Here is a 15,387-nt window from a genome sequence, read left to right on the forward strand (position 1 = left end):
GCAGCCAGAGCCGTCAGTCTGCCAGACTCTTCCAGATCTGCCAGTCAGCCAGACTCTTCCAGATCTGCCAGTCAGCCAGACTCTTCCAGATCTGCCAGTCAATCAGACTTCCAGATCTGCCAGACAGCCAGACTCTTCCAGATCTGCCAGTCAGCCAGACTCTTCCAGATCTGCCAGTCACCCAGACTCTTCCAGATCTGCCAGTCAGCCAGACTCTTCCAGATCTGCCAGTCAGCCAGACTCTTCCAGATCTGCCAGTCAGCCAGACTCTTCCAGATCTGCTATTCAGCCAGACTCTTCCAGATCTGCCAGTCAGCCAGACTCTTCCAGATCTGCCAGTCAGCCAGACTCTTCCAGATCTGCCAGTCAGCCAGACTCTTCCAGATCTGCCAGTCAGCCAGACTCTTCCAGATCTGCCAGTCAGCCAGACTCTTCCAGATCTGACAGTCAGCCAGACTCTTCCAGATCTGCTATTCAGCCAGACTTCCAGATCTGCCAGTCAGCCAGACTCTTCCAGATCTGCCAGTCAGCCAGACTCTTCCAGATCTGCTATTCAGCCAGACTCTTCCAGATCTGCCAGTCAACCAGACTCTTCCAGATCTGCTAGTCAACCAGACTCTTCCAGATCCGCCAGTCAGCCAGGATCTGCTGGATTCAACTGCCTGGCTGGGCTTCATCTCAGTACTGGGCTTCCTCTCAGTACTGGGCTTCCTCTCAGAACTGGGCTTCATCTCAGTACTGGGCTGCCCCTCAGTCCCGAGCTGCCCCTCAGTCCCGAGCTGCCCCTTAGTACCGAGCTGTCCCTCAGTCCCGAGCTGCCCCTCAGCCACGAGCTGCTCCTCAGTTCAGTGGGGTTCTGGGTGAGGACTATTCGGCCATGGTCGGCGGCGAGGGTGGATCATCCCAGGACGCGAAGGGGAGGAACTATGACATTTATGGAGTGGGGTCCACATCCCGAGCCGGAACCGCCACCATGGACAGACGCCCACCCGGACCCTCCCTATGGTTTTGATGTGCGTTCGGGAGTCCGCACCTTAGGGGGGTTCTGTCACGCCTAGGTCTTAGTATTTTGTGTTTTAGTTAATTAGTTGGTCAGGCCAGGGTGTGACATGGGTTTATTGTTTGTTGTATTTCTTAGTGGGGTTTTTTAGTTATTGGGATTGTGGCTGATTAGGGGTGTGTGTTGCATAGGTTTGGCTGCCTGAGGCGGTTCTCAATCAGAGTCAGGTGATTCTCGTTGTCTCTGATTGGGAACCGTATTTAGGTAGCCTGGGTTTCACTTTGTATTTTGTGGGTGATTGTTCCTGTCTCTGTGTTAGTGTTCACCAGACAGGCTGTATAGGTTTTTCACGTTCCGTTTGTTGTTTTTTGTATTTATATGTTATTTCGTGTATCGTCATTTGTTCCATTAAAGAACATGAGTAACCAACACGCTGCATTTCGGTCCGACTCTCTTTCGACAAACGAAGAACGTCGTTACACACCATGTCTCAATGTGATTAGACCTTGGAGAGAATCTACTCCCCGTCACTCCCCTCCCTTGTCTGCAGCAAATGGGATCGCAAGAGTAGCGACAGGTGAGCTGAAGAGTCCAGAGATTTCTACACTATATATACAAAAGTATGTGGACACCCCTTTCAAATTAGTGGATTTGGCTATTTCAGCCACATTCGCTGCGGACAGGTGTATAAAATCAAGCACACAGCTATGCAAACTCCATAGACAAACATTGGCAGTAGAATGGCCTTACTGAAGAGCTCAGTGTCTTTCCAACAAGTCAGCTGCCCAAGTTAACTGTAAGTGCTGTTATTGTGAAGTGGAAATGTCTAGGAGAAACAATGGCTCAGCCATGAAGTGGTAGGCCACACAAGCTCACAGAACCGGACCGCCGAGTGCTGAAGCGCGTAGCGCGTAAAAATGGTCTGTTCTCGGTTGCAACACTCACTACCGTGTTCCAAACTGTCTCTGGAAGCAACATCAGCACAATAAATATTTGTCGGGAGCTTCATAAAATGGGTTTCCATGGCTGAGCAGCCGCACATAAGCCTAAGCTCACCATGCACAATGCCAAGTATCGGCTGGAGTGGTGTAAAGCTCGCCGTCATTGGACTCTGAAGCAGTGGAAATGCATTGTCTTGAGTGATTAATCACACTTCATCATCTGTCAATCCGAGGGACAAATCTGGCTTTGGCGGTCGGCAGGAGAATGGAAAGCTACCTGCCCGAATCCATGCTACCTGCCGAACTGTTCCAGTGAAGGGAAATCTTAACGAAATCTTAACGCTACTTGCAACAGTTCCCATTTGCACAAAGCGAGGTCCATACAGAAATGGTTTGTCAAGATCGGTTTGGAAGAATTTGACTAGTCTGCACAGAGCCCCTGACCTCAACCCCTTTGACCACTTTTGGGATGAATTGGAATGCTGACTGCGACTGCCCTTCCTCACCAATGCTCTGGTGGCTGAATGGAAGCAAATCCCCACAGCAATGTTCCAACATTGCCTTCCCAGAAGAGTGGAGGCTGTTATTGCAGCTAAGGGGGACCAACTCCATATTAATGCCCATGATTTTGGAATGAGATGTTTGACAATCAGGTGTCTACATACTTTTGGTCATGTAGTGTACTTCAGAGCTGCATTTCTATTAACACGTATTGTGTATACCGTGCAGATCAAAGTCAAAAACATGTATTTGTAATAACAATGCACTTATAGTATAGTATAGTAAGGGCATTATGGCGAAACAAAGCCCTATGTATTTTGAATTGCAGTCCACAAGAACTAGAGAATGACAAACAGATGTGGACACATAAGAATGGAGCCATTAAAAGAAGAAAGAAAACCTAGTTCATTATGCATGTATTTGGCTGCCTTGTTCCATCTTTGCAGCTGGCCTTACCCAAAGGGGTCGAATACAACATTCAGGATGTGTCAGCTCGGCTAGCGCCAACAGTCCTCAATATTTCAGGACCATGGCCCAGATTCAGATGGGTTGAGCCAGAGGTGGGATAAACCAGAATACTGGAACAACTTCATGAGACAAAGATTCAGTTGGCCAGGCAGAGAAAAGAAAAAGGATGGTTCCTACATTCTGTGTCTGACATGGAGACAGTGGGCCGTCTTGTGATGCACTTTGGGAGAACATAGTTCCTTACCTTCCATGTACGCGATACATTGACAGCTGGGGAATTATTTATGACAAAAGTCAAAACCATCTTTACCTAGTGCTATTGTACTGTCTGGATTTAGACATTTAGATTCAGACTTAGTGTCCTGAAAAGTCTGCCACTTAAATGTTGAAAATAAAATCCCCAAAAATGACCAAAGAAATTAACCAATGATGAGCTGTAGCCAAAGTAGCCACTCAAAGTTGTGCTGTAGACATCATAAACTGTCTGCACATTTGTGTGTGAGACAGACAGGTGGTGTCCTCCCAGTAACTAATATAATCTGCTAGAGAATTACACTTCCCTTATCATCCGATACCTCCCATCCCATCCCCTCCACACATCCAACACCCCCCACACATTCAATATCCCCCATTCCTTCCACACTTCCTACCCCCCATCCCCTCACATCTGGAGACCCACTGCTCTCCTAGGGAGCCTCTGAGCTGCCTCCAAGAGGCACACACAAACTACAGTCACCCATAAACTCCACTCCCTGTAGCTATGGATCCAAAATAATGCATTGTTGTTTCATGAATACATGTAAAGCCGATGAACTAAAATAGATTTAACAAGAGCACAAGAGCAGGAAGACACCCAAGTCTTGCCAACGGCTCATGACTGCCTAAGAAACACAAGAAGACTTGAGGAAAAGTAGCTTAGGCAGAAATTGGTAATGTCACAGCAGAGGTAGCTAGAGGGAACATATGGCAGGTTGTTCAGTTGCACACTGCCTGCCTGCCAGGGATCCCAAAACATTTATCATGTGAACCTTGATCGTGTATCGTTTCACACTTTTGACAGCATCGAAATGGGATCCTCAAGAGGTCTGACCATGTGGGAGATTTGACATTGAGCTGAAAGGACAGCAGAGCATTTACCGAAATGTGCATCTATACACAACCTGTCATATTACGTGTGATTTGATTGACTGATGTCTGCAAGAGAAATCCCAAAGTGTAATTTCACAATATGTGCCCTATACATTTATAAAATGAACAATACATCACCTGTGACAGCTTATTTAGCTATGATTCCACCTCACATATCTCCATCTACTCTTGTGGCGGTAGCTTGTTGCTTTGATAATGGACTGGGGGTGTATTTTCTATGTCCTCTATCTATAAACACTGAATCTTCTATGAGGTTTGACTTTTTAATTTGTCTCTCCGACAGCACATTGGAAAGGACTTTTGCTCCGGTTTGTAGAAACTAAATGAAGCTGGAGTCTCTCTCATTTAGTTTTATCACAAGTGAATTGCATGGGATATTCAATATAGTAACACTATGTTTAAGTAACACTATATTAAAGTAGATGCTTTATTAACCTTATAGCAGAGAGAAAATATTATGCATCACTATCTATTAATTGCATTATAGTTAACCTATTATTTGTTCATAACACACTGCTAACTTACAGTATATCCACATGAATTTTGTGTGCAATTACTATCCTATTTATAGTAGATAAAAGTCACTGTGGTTGATCTCCATATCACAACCTCATTATGAAAATGTAACAGTCGTAACATCACAAGGCTAATCTACATAGATATGCAATTACACTGTATGTACATCTATATCATGTACGCAAATAGTTGTTTCCCAACTTGGTGTATGGGGCAGTGTAAAGTGTGTAACTAATAATACACAGAAAACCCTTAATTACAGTTGCCAGGACTGCACCTCCATGATTGTGAGTGTGTGTGTGTGAGTGAGTGTGTGGATGCAAACTCGCAGCAGGAGTGAAATTGTAGAAGCATGGGGTATGCTCTCCACACCAAATCTTACAGATAAAATTACGACCAGCATGCAATGACACGTAGAGCACATATCTGATCTTCTAAAAGGGGAAAATTAAGTGTATTCGCCCAATCCTGCTTTTACACTATGGGAGAACTTACAGTCCTTCTCAGTTACCATAGAAACCAACAGGTAAGTGGTAGAGAAGTGCTTCTTCCTCCACAGCATGATACCCCATTCTCAAAACAGTGACCTACAAAAAGACGCCCACCGCCGCGCAGAGGCCATTGCCAGGCATTTCGGATTGGCTCTCCTCCGCCTCTCACTCTAGGGGGTGTGTGTGGAATAAAGGCAATGCTGGGGGGATGTGTGTTTTTTTTATAGTAGGTGGATCAGCTTTAATATTGCAAGTAGATTTTGGCTTCTATCAATCTAATATTCTGCATCATTTCCAATCCAGCCATACATATATATATTTTTAAAATATATTTTCCTTTATTATTTTCCCCTAACCCTACCACCCCTCCCCAAACAGACAACAACACTTAGGCTTCTACTTCCAGCTTATACATACTATATAGTGCATTCTGAAAGAATTCAGACTTCTTGACTTTTCCACATTTTGTTACTTTTCAGCCTTATTCTAAAATGTGTGAGTGTGTTTTTTCTTAATCAATCTACTCACAATACCCCATAATGACAAAGATAATTACTTTTTCAGAAATTCTTTGCAAATGTATTAAAATAAACCAACTGAAATATGACATTTGCATAAGTATTCAGACACTTTACTCAGTACTTTGTTGAAGCACCTTTGGCAGCGATTACAGCCTAGAGTCTTCTTGGGTATGACGCTACAAGCTTGGCGCACCTGTATTTGGAAATTTCTCACATTCTTCTCTGCAGATCCTCTCAAACTCTGTCAGGTTTGATGGGGTGCATTGCTGCACAGCTATTTTCAGGTATTTCCAGAGGTTTTCGTTTGGGTTCAAGTCCAGACTCTGGCTGGGCCACTCAATGACTTGTCCCGAAGCCACACCCACATTATCTTGGCTGTGTGCTTAGGGTCGTTGTCCGATTGGAAGGTGAACCTTTGCCTTAGTCTGAGGTCCTGAGCACCCTGGAGCAGGTTTTTGTCAAGGATCTCTCTGTACTTTGCTCTGTTCATTTTTCCTTTGATCCTGACTAGTCTCCCAGTCACTGCCAATGAAAACATCCCCACAGCATGAAGCTGCCAGCACCATGCTTCATCGTAGGGATGGTATTGACCAGGTGATGGGCAGTGCCTGATTTCTTCCAGACATGACACTTGGCATTCAGGCCAAAGTGTTCAATCTTGATATGATCAGAGCAGAGAATTTTGTTTCTCATGGTGTGAGAGTCCTTCAGCGGACTGTCATGTACCTTTTACTGAGGAGTGGCTTCCGTCTAGTCACTCTACCATAAAGGCCTGATTGGTGGAGTGCTGCAGAGATAGTTGTCCTTCTTGATGGTTCTCCTATCTCCACAGAGGAACTCTGGAGCTCTGTCAGAGTGACCATCAGGTTCTTGGTCACCTCCCAGACCAAGGTCCTTCTCCCCCGATTGCTCAGTTTGCCCTGACGGCGAGCTCTAGGAAGAATCTTGGTGGTTCCAAACTTCTTCCATTTAAGAATGATGGAGGCCACTGTGTTCTCGGGTCCCTTCAATGCTGCAGAAACGTTTTGGTACCCTTCTCCAGATCTGTGCTTTGACACAACCCTGTCTCGGAGCTCTACTAGTTCTTTGTTTGTTGAAAGAGAGTCAGACCGAAATGCAGCGTGTTGGTTACTCATGTTTTTAATGAATGAATCGCCGGTACATGAAATAACTGATATAAATAAATAACAACAAAACGGAACGTGAAACCTAATTACAGCCTATCTGGTGAAACTACACAGAGACAGGAACAATCACCCACGAAATACACAGTGAAGCCCAGGCTACCTAAATACGGTTCCCTTTCAGAGACAACAAGAATCACCTGACTCTGATTGAGAACCGCCTCAGGCAGCCAAACCTAAACTAAACACACCCCTAATCAACCACAATCCCAATGCCTACAAAAACCCCAATACGACAACACAATAACATAAACCCATGTCACACCCTGGCCTGACCAACTAATTAACTAAAACACAAAATACTAAGACCAAGGCGTGACACCTATAACCTCATGGCTTGGTTTTTGCTCTGATATCAACTGTGGGAACTTAATAGGCAGGTGTGTGCCTTTCCACATCATGTCAAATCAATTGAATTTACCACAGGTGGACTCCAATCAAGTTGTAGAAACATCTCAAGGGTGATCAATGGAAACAGGATGCACCTGAGCTCAATTTTGAGTCTCATATTAAAGGGTCTGAATTATTATGTAAATGAGGTATCTGTTTTTTAAAATTTTTAATACATTTGCAAACATTTCTAAAAACCTGTTTTCACTTTATCATTACAATAACGTGTGTAGATTGATATATGTTTTTATTTAATCAATTTCAGAATAAGGCTGTAATGTAACAAAATGGGGAAAAGGTCTGAATACTTTTCTAATGCACTGTACATTTTATAGACACAGTATATTATGCATTAGTTATCTTCTTGTTATTTTTAGTCCCACCCTTCAGCTCCCATCAACCCCTCCAATCTATCACTGAATACCATCCCGTTTTGATTTCTATTTGCCAGATATTTTTCAACTGTGCTATTATTGTTTCACAAGTTCTGAACTTTTCTATTCTCATGGTTTCTACAGACTGTAAATTAAAGATACCATTTTTTGCTAAGTGTATTTTTATATTATTGATCAATTGACTATGACTTTTCAGACCACCCAGCAGTACTATTTGCAGAGTTAACTCCAAGTAAATGTTGCAGGTAGGATGTGTTTCTGGGGTTGTTTTGACAGCCATGTGAAACACATTAAACACGTAGAGGAGTTGTCTCCTGGCTTTGTCATTGCAGATGCCCTCTGGGATGGCAGGCTCTGTCTGCTGTTGGTTCTTCTGTACCCGTCCCCCTCTCTCTGTCACAGCTTGCTACATGTCCCCCAGGAATGTGGCCTTCTAAATGCCGGGGAGTCAAGGAGGGAGAATGGCACATTTTGGAACAAAACCCACATCCTTTTCCTTCGCTGCTCTCGGCATCTTTGTAGCTTCATCCATTGTCGGTTTTAAATAGTTGTCTTTTGAGTGACCAACCAGACAGGCTGAATGGCGACGTTTTTTATTGTGGAACGCAAGGCTTTTCTTCAGGGTGAAGCGTTTTTTAAGGCTTTTCTAAAGGATTCTCATGTCGTGCAAATAATTTCTGTTTGAACAAGACTTTTAGTTTGTGATGGAGGATGCAACTTGCATGCTTTACTTTTCAGAATGTGGCGGTATGTGAGCAGGACCATTGGTGAGTGTGTTTGTGCCTGCGTGCATGCATGTGCGCTTGTGTGTAAGTGTGTGTGCACAGGCACAGGGGAAGGTAACGCTTCACTCTGGTAACGCCAAGAAGGCAGAGCACATTTTTATCTCGCCAATAGAGAAAGTGCAGCAGGCCCAAACCCAGTGGCATCCTCCAAAGGCTATACATCTCTCTCTCTCTCTCTCTCTCTCTCTCTCTCTCTCTCTCTCTCTCTCTCTCTCTCTCTCTCTCTCTCTCTCTCTCTCTCTCTCTCTCTCTCTCTCTCTCTCTCTCTCTCTCTCTCTCTCTCTCTCTCTCTCTCTCTCTCTCTCTCTCTCTCTCTCTCTCTCTCTCAGCTCAGCTCTGCCAAGGCTATGTCATTTGAACTGGGAGATACACTGTGCTGGCTGCATGGGGACGATAAGCCTGAAAACGTATAAATAGAGAAATGGATGAAGATGTCCAACGGGATCATTTATGGTAATCGAGAACATTGGCTCCCATGGTCATGTGTAAAGTCAATGATTGGCCTCTGTTTTAGGAGTCTGTTCCTGATGAATAAAACATGATTTGTATTTACAAATGTTGTCGCTCCTTATGCCCCCAAAATAAGAACATACATACCTACACGAACAAACAGACAAAAAGCTAAGTATACTCAGTCTGAGATAAAATAGAGCTCAACAATTCATCTCCTATTCTGCAATGACCATTTTTTCCAGCTGGCGAACTCATAACATACATGCACACTCCACAAACAACACCTTATTGTCGATTTCTGAAATCGGTAGGGGGGGAAAATGATGCTTCACAATATAATTTCTGCACAAAATTACCCTTTCAAGAAGTTGATTACAAGATGTTACTATGTTGTGCACCAGAGGTGCTTTGGCAATCAATGCTTTTTCACTAGTTTCTTTCTGAGGCTATAGAATATGGAATATTGCCACCGGATTATACCATAATACATTCTCAACGTTTACAGCTCACCTACAGTGCTGTGCTCCATTTCCAATCAACAGACAGATAGTCCCTCCCTCAAGACCGAACCAACATTTGCCAATCACATGGGCCATGACATCCAGCCAAAGAGAGGTATGGCCAGTTCTCACTTCATTAGGACTGTAGTGGTTCCATGGATAGTGGGAGAGAGAGTGCCATTTCCCTTGATTTTAAGCAATGTTGTGCTGCTATTTTTATTGACTCGGCCAAAGCTTTTGATACGGTAAACCATTCCATTCTTGTGGGCCGGCTAATGAGTATTGGTGTCTCCAATAGACCATCTGCTGTCTCAGCCACTGCCTGTCACCAAGGGAGTACACCAAGGCTCGATCCTAGGTCCCACGCTCTTCTCAATTTACATCAAGAACATAACTCAGGCAGTAGGAAGCTCTCTCATCCATTTATATGGAGATGATACAGTCTTATACTCAGCTGGCCCCTAACCGGATATTGTGTTAAACACTCTACAACAAAGCTTTCTTCGTGTCCAACAAGCTTTCTCTACCCTTAACCTTGTTATGAACACCTCCAAAACAAAGGTCATGTGGTTTGGTAAGAAGAATTACCCCTCTCCCCAAAGGTGTGATTACTACCTCTGAAGGTTTAGAGCTTGAAGTTGTCACCTCATAAAAGTACTTGGGAGTATGGAGATATGGTACACCGTCTTTCTCTCAGCACTTATCAAAGCTGCAGGCTAAGGTTAAATCTAGACTTGGTTCCCTCTATCGTAATTGCTCCTCTTTCACCCCAGCTGCCAAACTAACCCTGACTCAGATGACCATCCTGCCCATGCTAAATTATGGAGATGTAATTTATATATCGGCAAGTAAGGGTGCCATTACCATTCTGCCATCCGATTTGTCACCAATGCTCCTTATAGGATACAACACTGCACTCTATACTCCTCTGTAAACTGGCCATCTCTATATACCCGTCGCAAGACCCTGGTTGATGCTTATTTATAAAACCCTCTTAGGCATCACTCTCCCCTATCTGAGAAACCTACTGCAGCCCTCATCCTACACATACAACACCCGTTCTGCCAGTCACATTCTGTTTAAGATACGCTAAACACACACACTCCTCTTTTCAGTTCGATGCAGCTAGCGATTGAAACGAGCTGCTAAAAACATTCAAACTGGACTGTTTTATCTTTTCAGTTTTAGACTCAGTCATGGACACTCGTACTGACAGTGGTGGCTGCTTCGCGGGATGTATTGTTGTCTCTACCTTCTTGCCCTTTGTGCTGTTGTCTGAGCCAAGTAATGTTTGTGCCATGTTTTGTGCTGCTATCATGTTGGGCTTCTGCCATATAGTGTTGCTACCATGTTGTTGTCATATTAAGTTGCTACCATTCTGTATTGTCATGTCTTGCTGCCATGCTATGTTGTTGTCTTAGGTCTCTCTTTATGTAGTGTTGTGGTGTCTATCTTGTCGTGATGTGTGTTTTGTCCTATATTTTTATTATTATTATTAAATCCCCGCCTTCGTCCCCACAGAAGGCATTTCGCATTTTGGTAGGCCGTCATTGTAAATAACATTTTATTTTTAACTGACTTGCCAAGTTAAATAAATGAAATAAAAGACTTACGAGAGGCTCTTCTCCAGCCGTCCGCCCGTGGAGCCAATGATCTCCCCCAGAGTGCAGAAGGTCTGACCAAGGAAGTCCTAGTGCAGAGAGCCTGGGGTTAGTCATTTGACACGTCTAACAGCCAGGCAGTTCACAGTACAGTACATACAATGCTTTATCATACATCCTACATGCCAGGTTGAAAGCTAAGTGATACAAATAAAATAAAATGTTATTGGTCCCGTACACATATTTAGCAGATGTTATTGCGGGTGTTTACGAAATACTTGTGTTCCTAGCTCCAACAGTGTAGAAGTAACTAACAATTCACAACAATACACACCAATCTAAAAGTAACATAATGGAATTAAGAAATATAGAAATACTAGAACGAGCAATGTTGGAGTGGCATTGACTAAAATACAGTCGAATACAGTATATGAGTACATATCATATACAAAGTGGCTGAAGACATTGCAAACTATTGTGACACTGAAAACTCAACAATTAAACATGGGCATACAGTGTGTTATCAGAAAGGTTCAAATAATCCAATCTAGCAGGTGTATCTTATAAACCCGATACATCTCATTGTCCAAAGTTTTTTTTTTTTACCAAGCTAACATTTCAAGCTGGTGTTCCATCTGTCCACACAACACAGAGAAGCAGATGAGGACATTGAGAAGCACAGACATGGCAAGGCACATAAAAACACCGGCACAAGAACAACAACAGAGCTCTGTGTGTGAGTTCGCTCTCTGATACACTACATTATGCTATTTCAAAAAGCAACTAGCCTACGATAGCTTTGGCTTTGAAGTCGTCTCTCAAAGTGCTTTAGCTGAGCATTTGATATAATGGGATGGCTTAATGATACTACGGTTGATACTATGGTTGATTGGAACAAAAAAATCACAGATATTGGACAAGTGACAGCAGAATTACAACAAAAACACACCAATCTCACATCATGAATGGCTGTCTCTAAATGCAAATAAGGAGACGATACAAAACATGCCATAATGACTGACATTGCAGCTGTAAATGTATTTACTATTTGCATCAATACTAACCTTCTGCGCTCCAGTATTTTGTTGAGCAGAAAGGCAATAGAACACAGAGGTCAAATCTAGAATATAATATTGTAGACTATTGTATTCATACAAAGACAACAAGCTTCCTTCTGATAATTATCCTTCCTCTGTACTGTCAGTATTGAGTCACGATGGCATAATTGACAACACAACATTAACAGCGTGTTTTATACTGTGAGGGGGAGACACTTACAAATTTTGAAATATTTGAACTTCTGGAGTCCACATTGTATCTGCAAGAAACCAAACACAGTTAGGTATAAATCACTTAAAATGACAAAATCCGTGTGAATAACCAGTGAGCTAGGGAAGTGTGTCGTTACCTATCAGTTTAGGTATTGGATACTGTACGTGTCGTCCTGAACTAAATGAGCAAATCAAATGATCTCTAAATTAACCTTAACATTTCACAGGGACGTTTCTGCATGAAGGAGGGATACACAGTAGAGGGGCTGATGATATTCTCTTTGGTTGAGTCCCAAATGGTACCCTATTCCCTTTATAGTGCACTACATTTGACCCGAGTCCATAGGACTGTGTCCAAAAGTAGTGCACTATACTTGGAATAGAATGCAATTTGGGATGCAGACCTTATCTCCCAACACGAGAACATCCATTGACTGTTGGACTAATCAACATCCATTGACTGTTCCTGAATCCTATTAACTGTGGATATGAAGCCAATCCTCCACCTCGGGCTCAGGGCTTCGATGCTTGCTTCACCATTCCCTAGCTCAAACGCGCTTGTTTTCATTGGTTCAATGGTATAGAACATTATTGAGTGCCATCATTTGGGAGTTATCTGTTTGCCTGTAGCATGACTGTTATGCTGGTGTAGTGTCACGACTTCCGCTGAAGTCGGCTCCTCTCCTTGGTCGGGCGGCGATCGGCGGTTGGTGTCACCGGCTTTCTATCCATCTCCGCTCCATTTTTCATTTATCCATTTGTTTTGTCTTGTTCCCTGCACACCTGTTTTTCATTCCCCAATCACACTACATGTATTTATTCCTCTGTTCCCCCTCATGTCTTTGTGTGAGATTGTTTTGTGTTTATTCCGTGTTTTATTTCACGAGGTATGTTTATTTGTTTGTACATAATTATTGTGACTGTGTGCGCGTTTTTCACTTTTGACAATTGGCTGGAGGTTTGACGCAGTGGCGTCCGTCCGTCTGTTGGTTTCTCCTGCCTAAATAAAGTGTGCGCCTGTTCACAACTCTCTGCTTCTCCTGCACCTGACTCCACTCCCAGTACGCACAACATTGACAAGTCGACTGATTGATTATTTGCCCTTTGTTAATTAAAAATGAATATTGACCCTGTTAACACCTGAGTTACACTGATTGTTTGTAAGAACTTTGTCACAGCGCAGAACAAATTGTTTATCCATGGCATATAATCAGACATTTCAAATTCATACAATGTCAATACATATACACTACCATTCAAAAGTTTGGGGTCACTTAGAAATGTCCTTGTTTTTGAAAGATAAGCTCACTTTTTGTCCATTAAAATAACATCAAATTGATCAGAAATACAGTTAATACATTGTTAATGTTGTAAATGACTATTGTAGCTGGAAACGGCAGATTTTTAAAGGAATATCTACATAGGAGTACAGAGGCCCATTTATCAGCAACCATCACTCCTGTGTTCCAATGGCATGTTGGGTTAGCTAATCCAAGTGTATCCTTTTAAAAGGCTAATTGATCATTAGAAAACCCTTTTGCAATTATGTTAGCAGAGCTGAAAAAGGTTGTCCTAATTAAAGAAGCAATAAAACTGGCCTTCTTTAGACTAGTTGAGTATCTGGAGCATCAGCATCTGTGGGTTCGAATACAGACTCAAAATGGCCAGAAACAAAGGACTTTCTTCTGAAACTCGTCAGTCTATTCTTGTTCTGAGAAATGAAGGCTATTCCATGCGAGAAATTGCCAAGAAACTGAAGATCTCGTACACTACAAACACTACAGAACACTACAAACTGTCTCGAACCAGAATTGAAAGAGGAGTGGGAGGCCCCAGTGCACAACTGAGCTAAAGGACAAGAACATTAGAGTGTCTCGTTTGAGAAACAGATGCCTCACAAGTCCTCAACTGGCAGCTTCATTAAATAGTACCCGCAAAACACCAGTTTCAACTTTATCCTTGAAGAGGCGACTCCAGGATGCTGGACTTCTAGGCAGAGTTGCAAAGAAAAAGCCATCTCTTTCCAGTTTCTGTGTTCTTTTGCCCAATCTTAATCTTTTCTTTATATTGACCAGTCTGAGATATGGCTTTTTCTTTGCAATTGAAGAATAGTGGGACAACATTCCCGCAGGCCACAATCAACAACCTGATCAACTCTATGCGAAGGAGATGTGTCGCGCTGCATGAGGCAAATGGTGGTCACACCAGATATTGACTGGTTTCTTTTTTTTAAGGCACAGTATTTGTGACGGTAAAAAAGCATATAGTGGCCTGAAAAAATATGTGAACTCTTTGGAAATACCTGGATTTCTGCATGTATTGGTCATACAATTTGATCTGATCTTCATCTAGGTCACAACAATAGACAAACACAGTCTGCTTAGACAAATATCACACAAACAATTATACGCTTTCATGTCTTTATTGAACACATTGTGGAAACATTCACAGGGAAGGGTGAAAGAAGTATGTGAACCCTTTGGCAGCAATAACCTCAACCAAATGTTTTCTGTAGTTGCAGATCAGACCTGCACAATGGTCAGAAGGAATTTTGGACCATTCCTCTTTACAAAAATGTTTCAGTTCAGCATTATTCTTGGGATGTCTGGTGTGAACTGCTCTCTTGAGGTCATGCCACAGCATCTCAATCGGGCTAAGGTGAGGACTCTGACTGGGCCACTCTATAATTTTCTTTTGTTGAAGCCATTCTGTTGTTGATTTACTTCTGTGTTTTGGGTCATTGTCCTGTTGCATCACCCAACTTCTGTTGCACTTCAGTTGGAGGACAAATAGCCTAACATTGTCCTGCAAAATATCTTGATAAATTTGGGAAATCATTTTTCCGTTGATGATAGCAAGCTGTCTAGGACCTGAGGCAACAAAACAGCCCCAAACCATGATGCTCCCTCCACCATGCTTTACAGTTGGGATGAGGTTGATGTTGGTGTGCTATGCCCTTTTTCTCTCCACATACAGTGTTGTGTGTTCATTCCTAACAAAACTGTAGTTTCATCTGTCCTCAGAATATTTTGCCAGTAGTGCTGTGGAACATCCAGGTGCACTTTTGCAAACTTCAGACGTGCAGCAAGGTTTTTTTGGACAGCAGTGGCTTCTTCCATGGTGTCCTCACATGAACACCATTCTTGTTTAGTGTTTTACGTATCGTAGACTCGTCAACAGAGATGTTAGCATGTTCCAGAGATTTCTGTAAGTCTTTAGCT

General features: G+C 42.8%; 1 protein-coding gene across 3 annotated transcripts in view; it reads right to left on the reverse strand.

Annotated features, from left to right (window-relative positions):
* cpne5a (copine Va) overlaps window positions 1–15,387 on the reverse strand; it is a 107,492-nt gene that overhangs the window by 44,344 nt on the left and 47,761 nt on the right. The window contains exons 5-7 of one of the 3 annotated variants that reach the window (XM_064957703.1): window positions 12,174–12,213; window positions 11,960–11,962; window positions 10,908–10,984 (exon numbers count right to left, since the gene is read on the reverse strand). In XM_064957703.1, the coding sequence (XP_064813775.1) occupies window positions 10,908–10,984; window positions 11,960–11,962; window positions 12,174–12,213 (120 nt within the window). Of the gene's footprint in view, window positions 1–10,907; window positions 10,985–11,959; window positions 11,963–12,167; window positions 12,214–15,387 lie in introns of all 3 variants that reach the window. The other 2 variants (XM_064957702.1, XM_064957700.1) reach the window with 2 other exon arrangements.

The sequence above is a fragment of the Oncorhynchus masou genome, chromosome 33, assembly GCF_036934945.1.
Source record: "Oncorhynchus masou masou isolate Uvic2021 chromosome 33, UVic_Omas_1.1, whole genome shotgun sequence".
In the NCBI taxonomy this organism is placed as follows: Eukaryota; Metazoa; Chordata; class Actinopteri; order Salmoniformes; family Salmonidae; genus Oncorhynchus; species Oncorhynchus masou.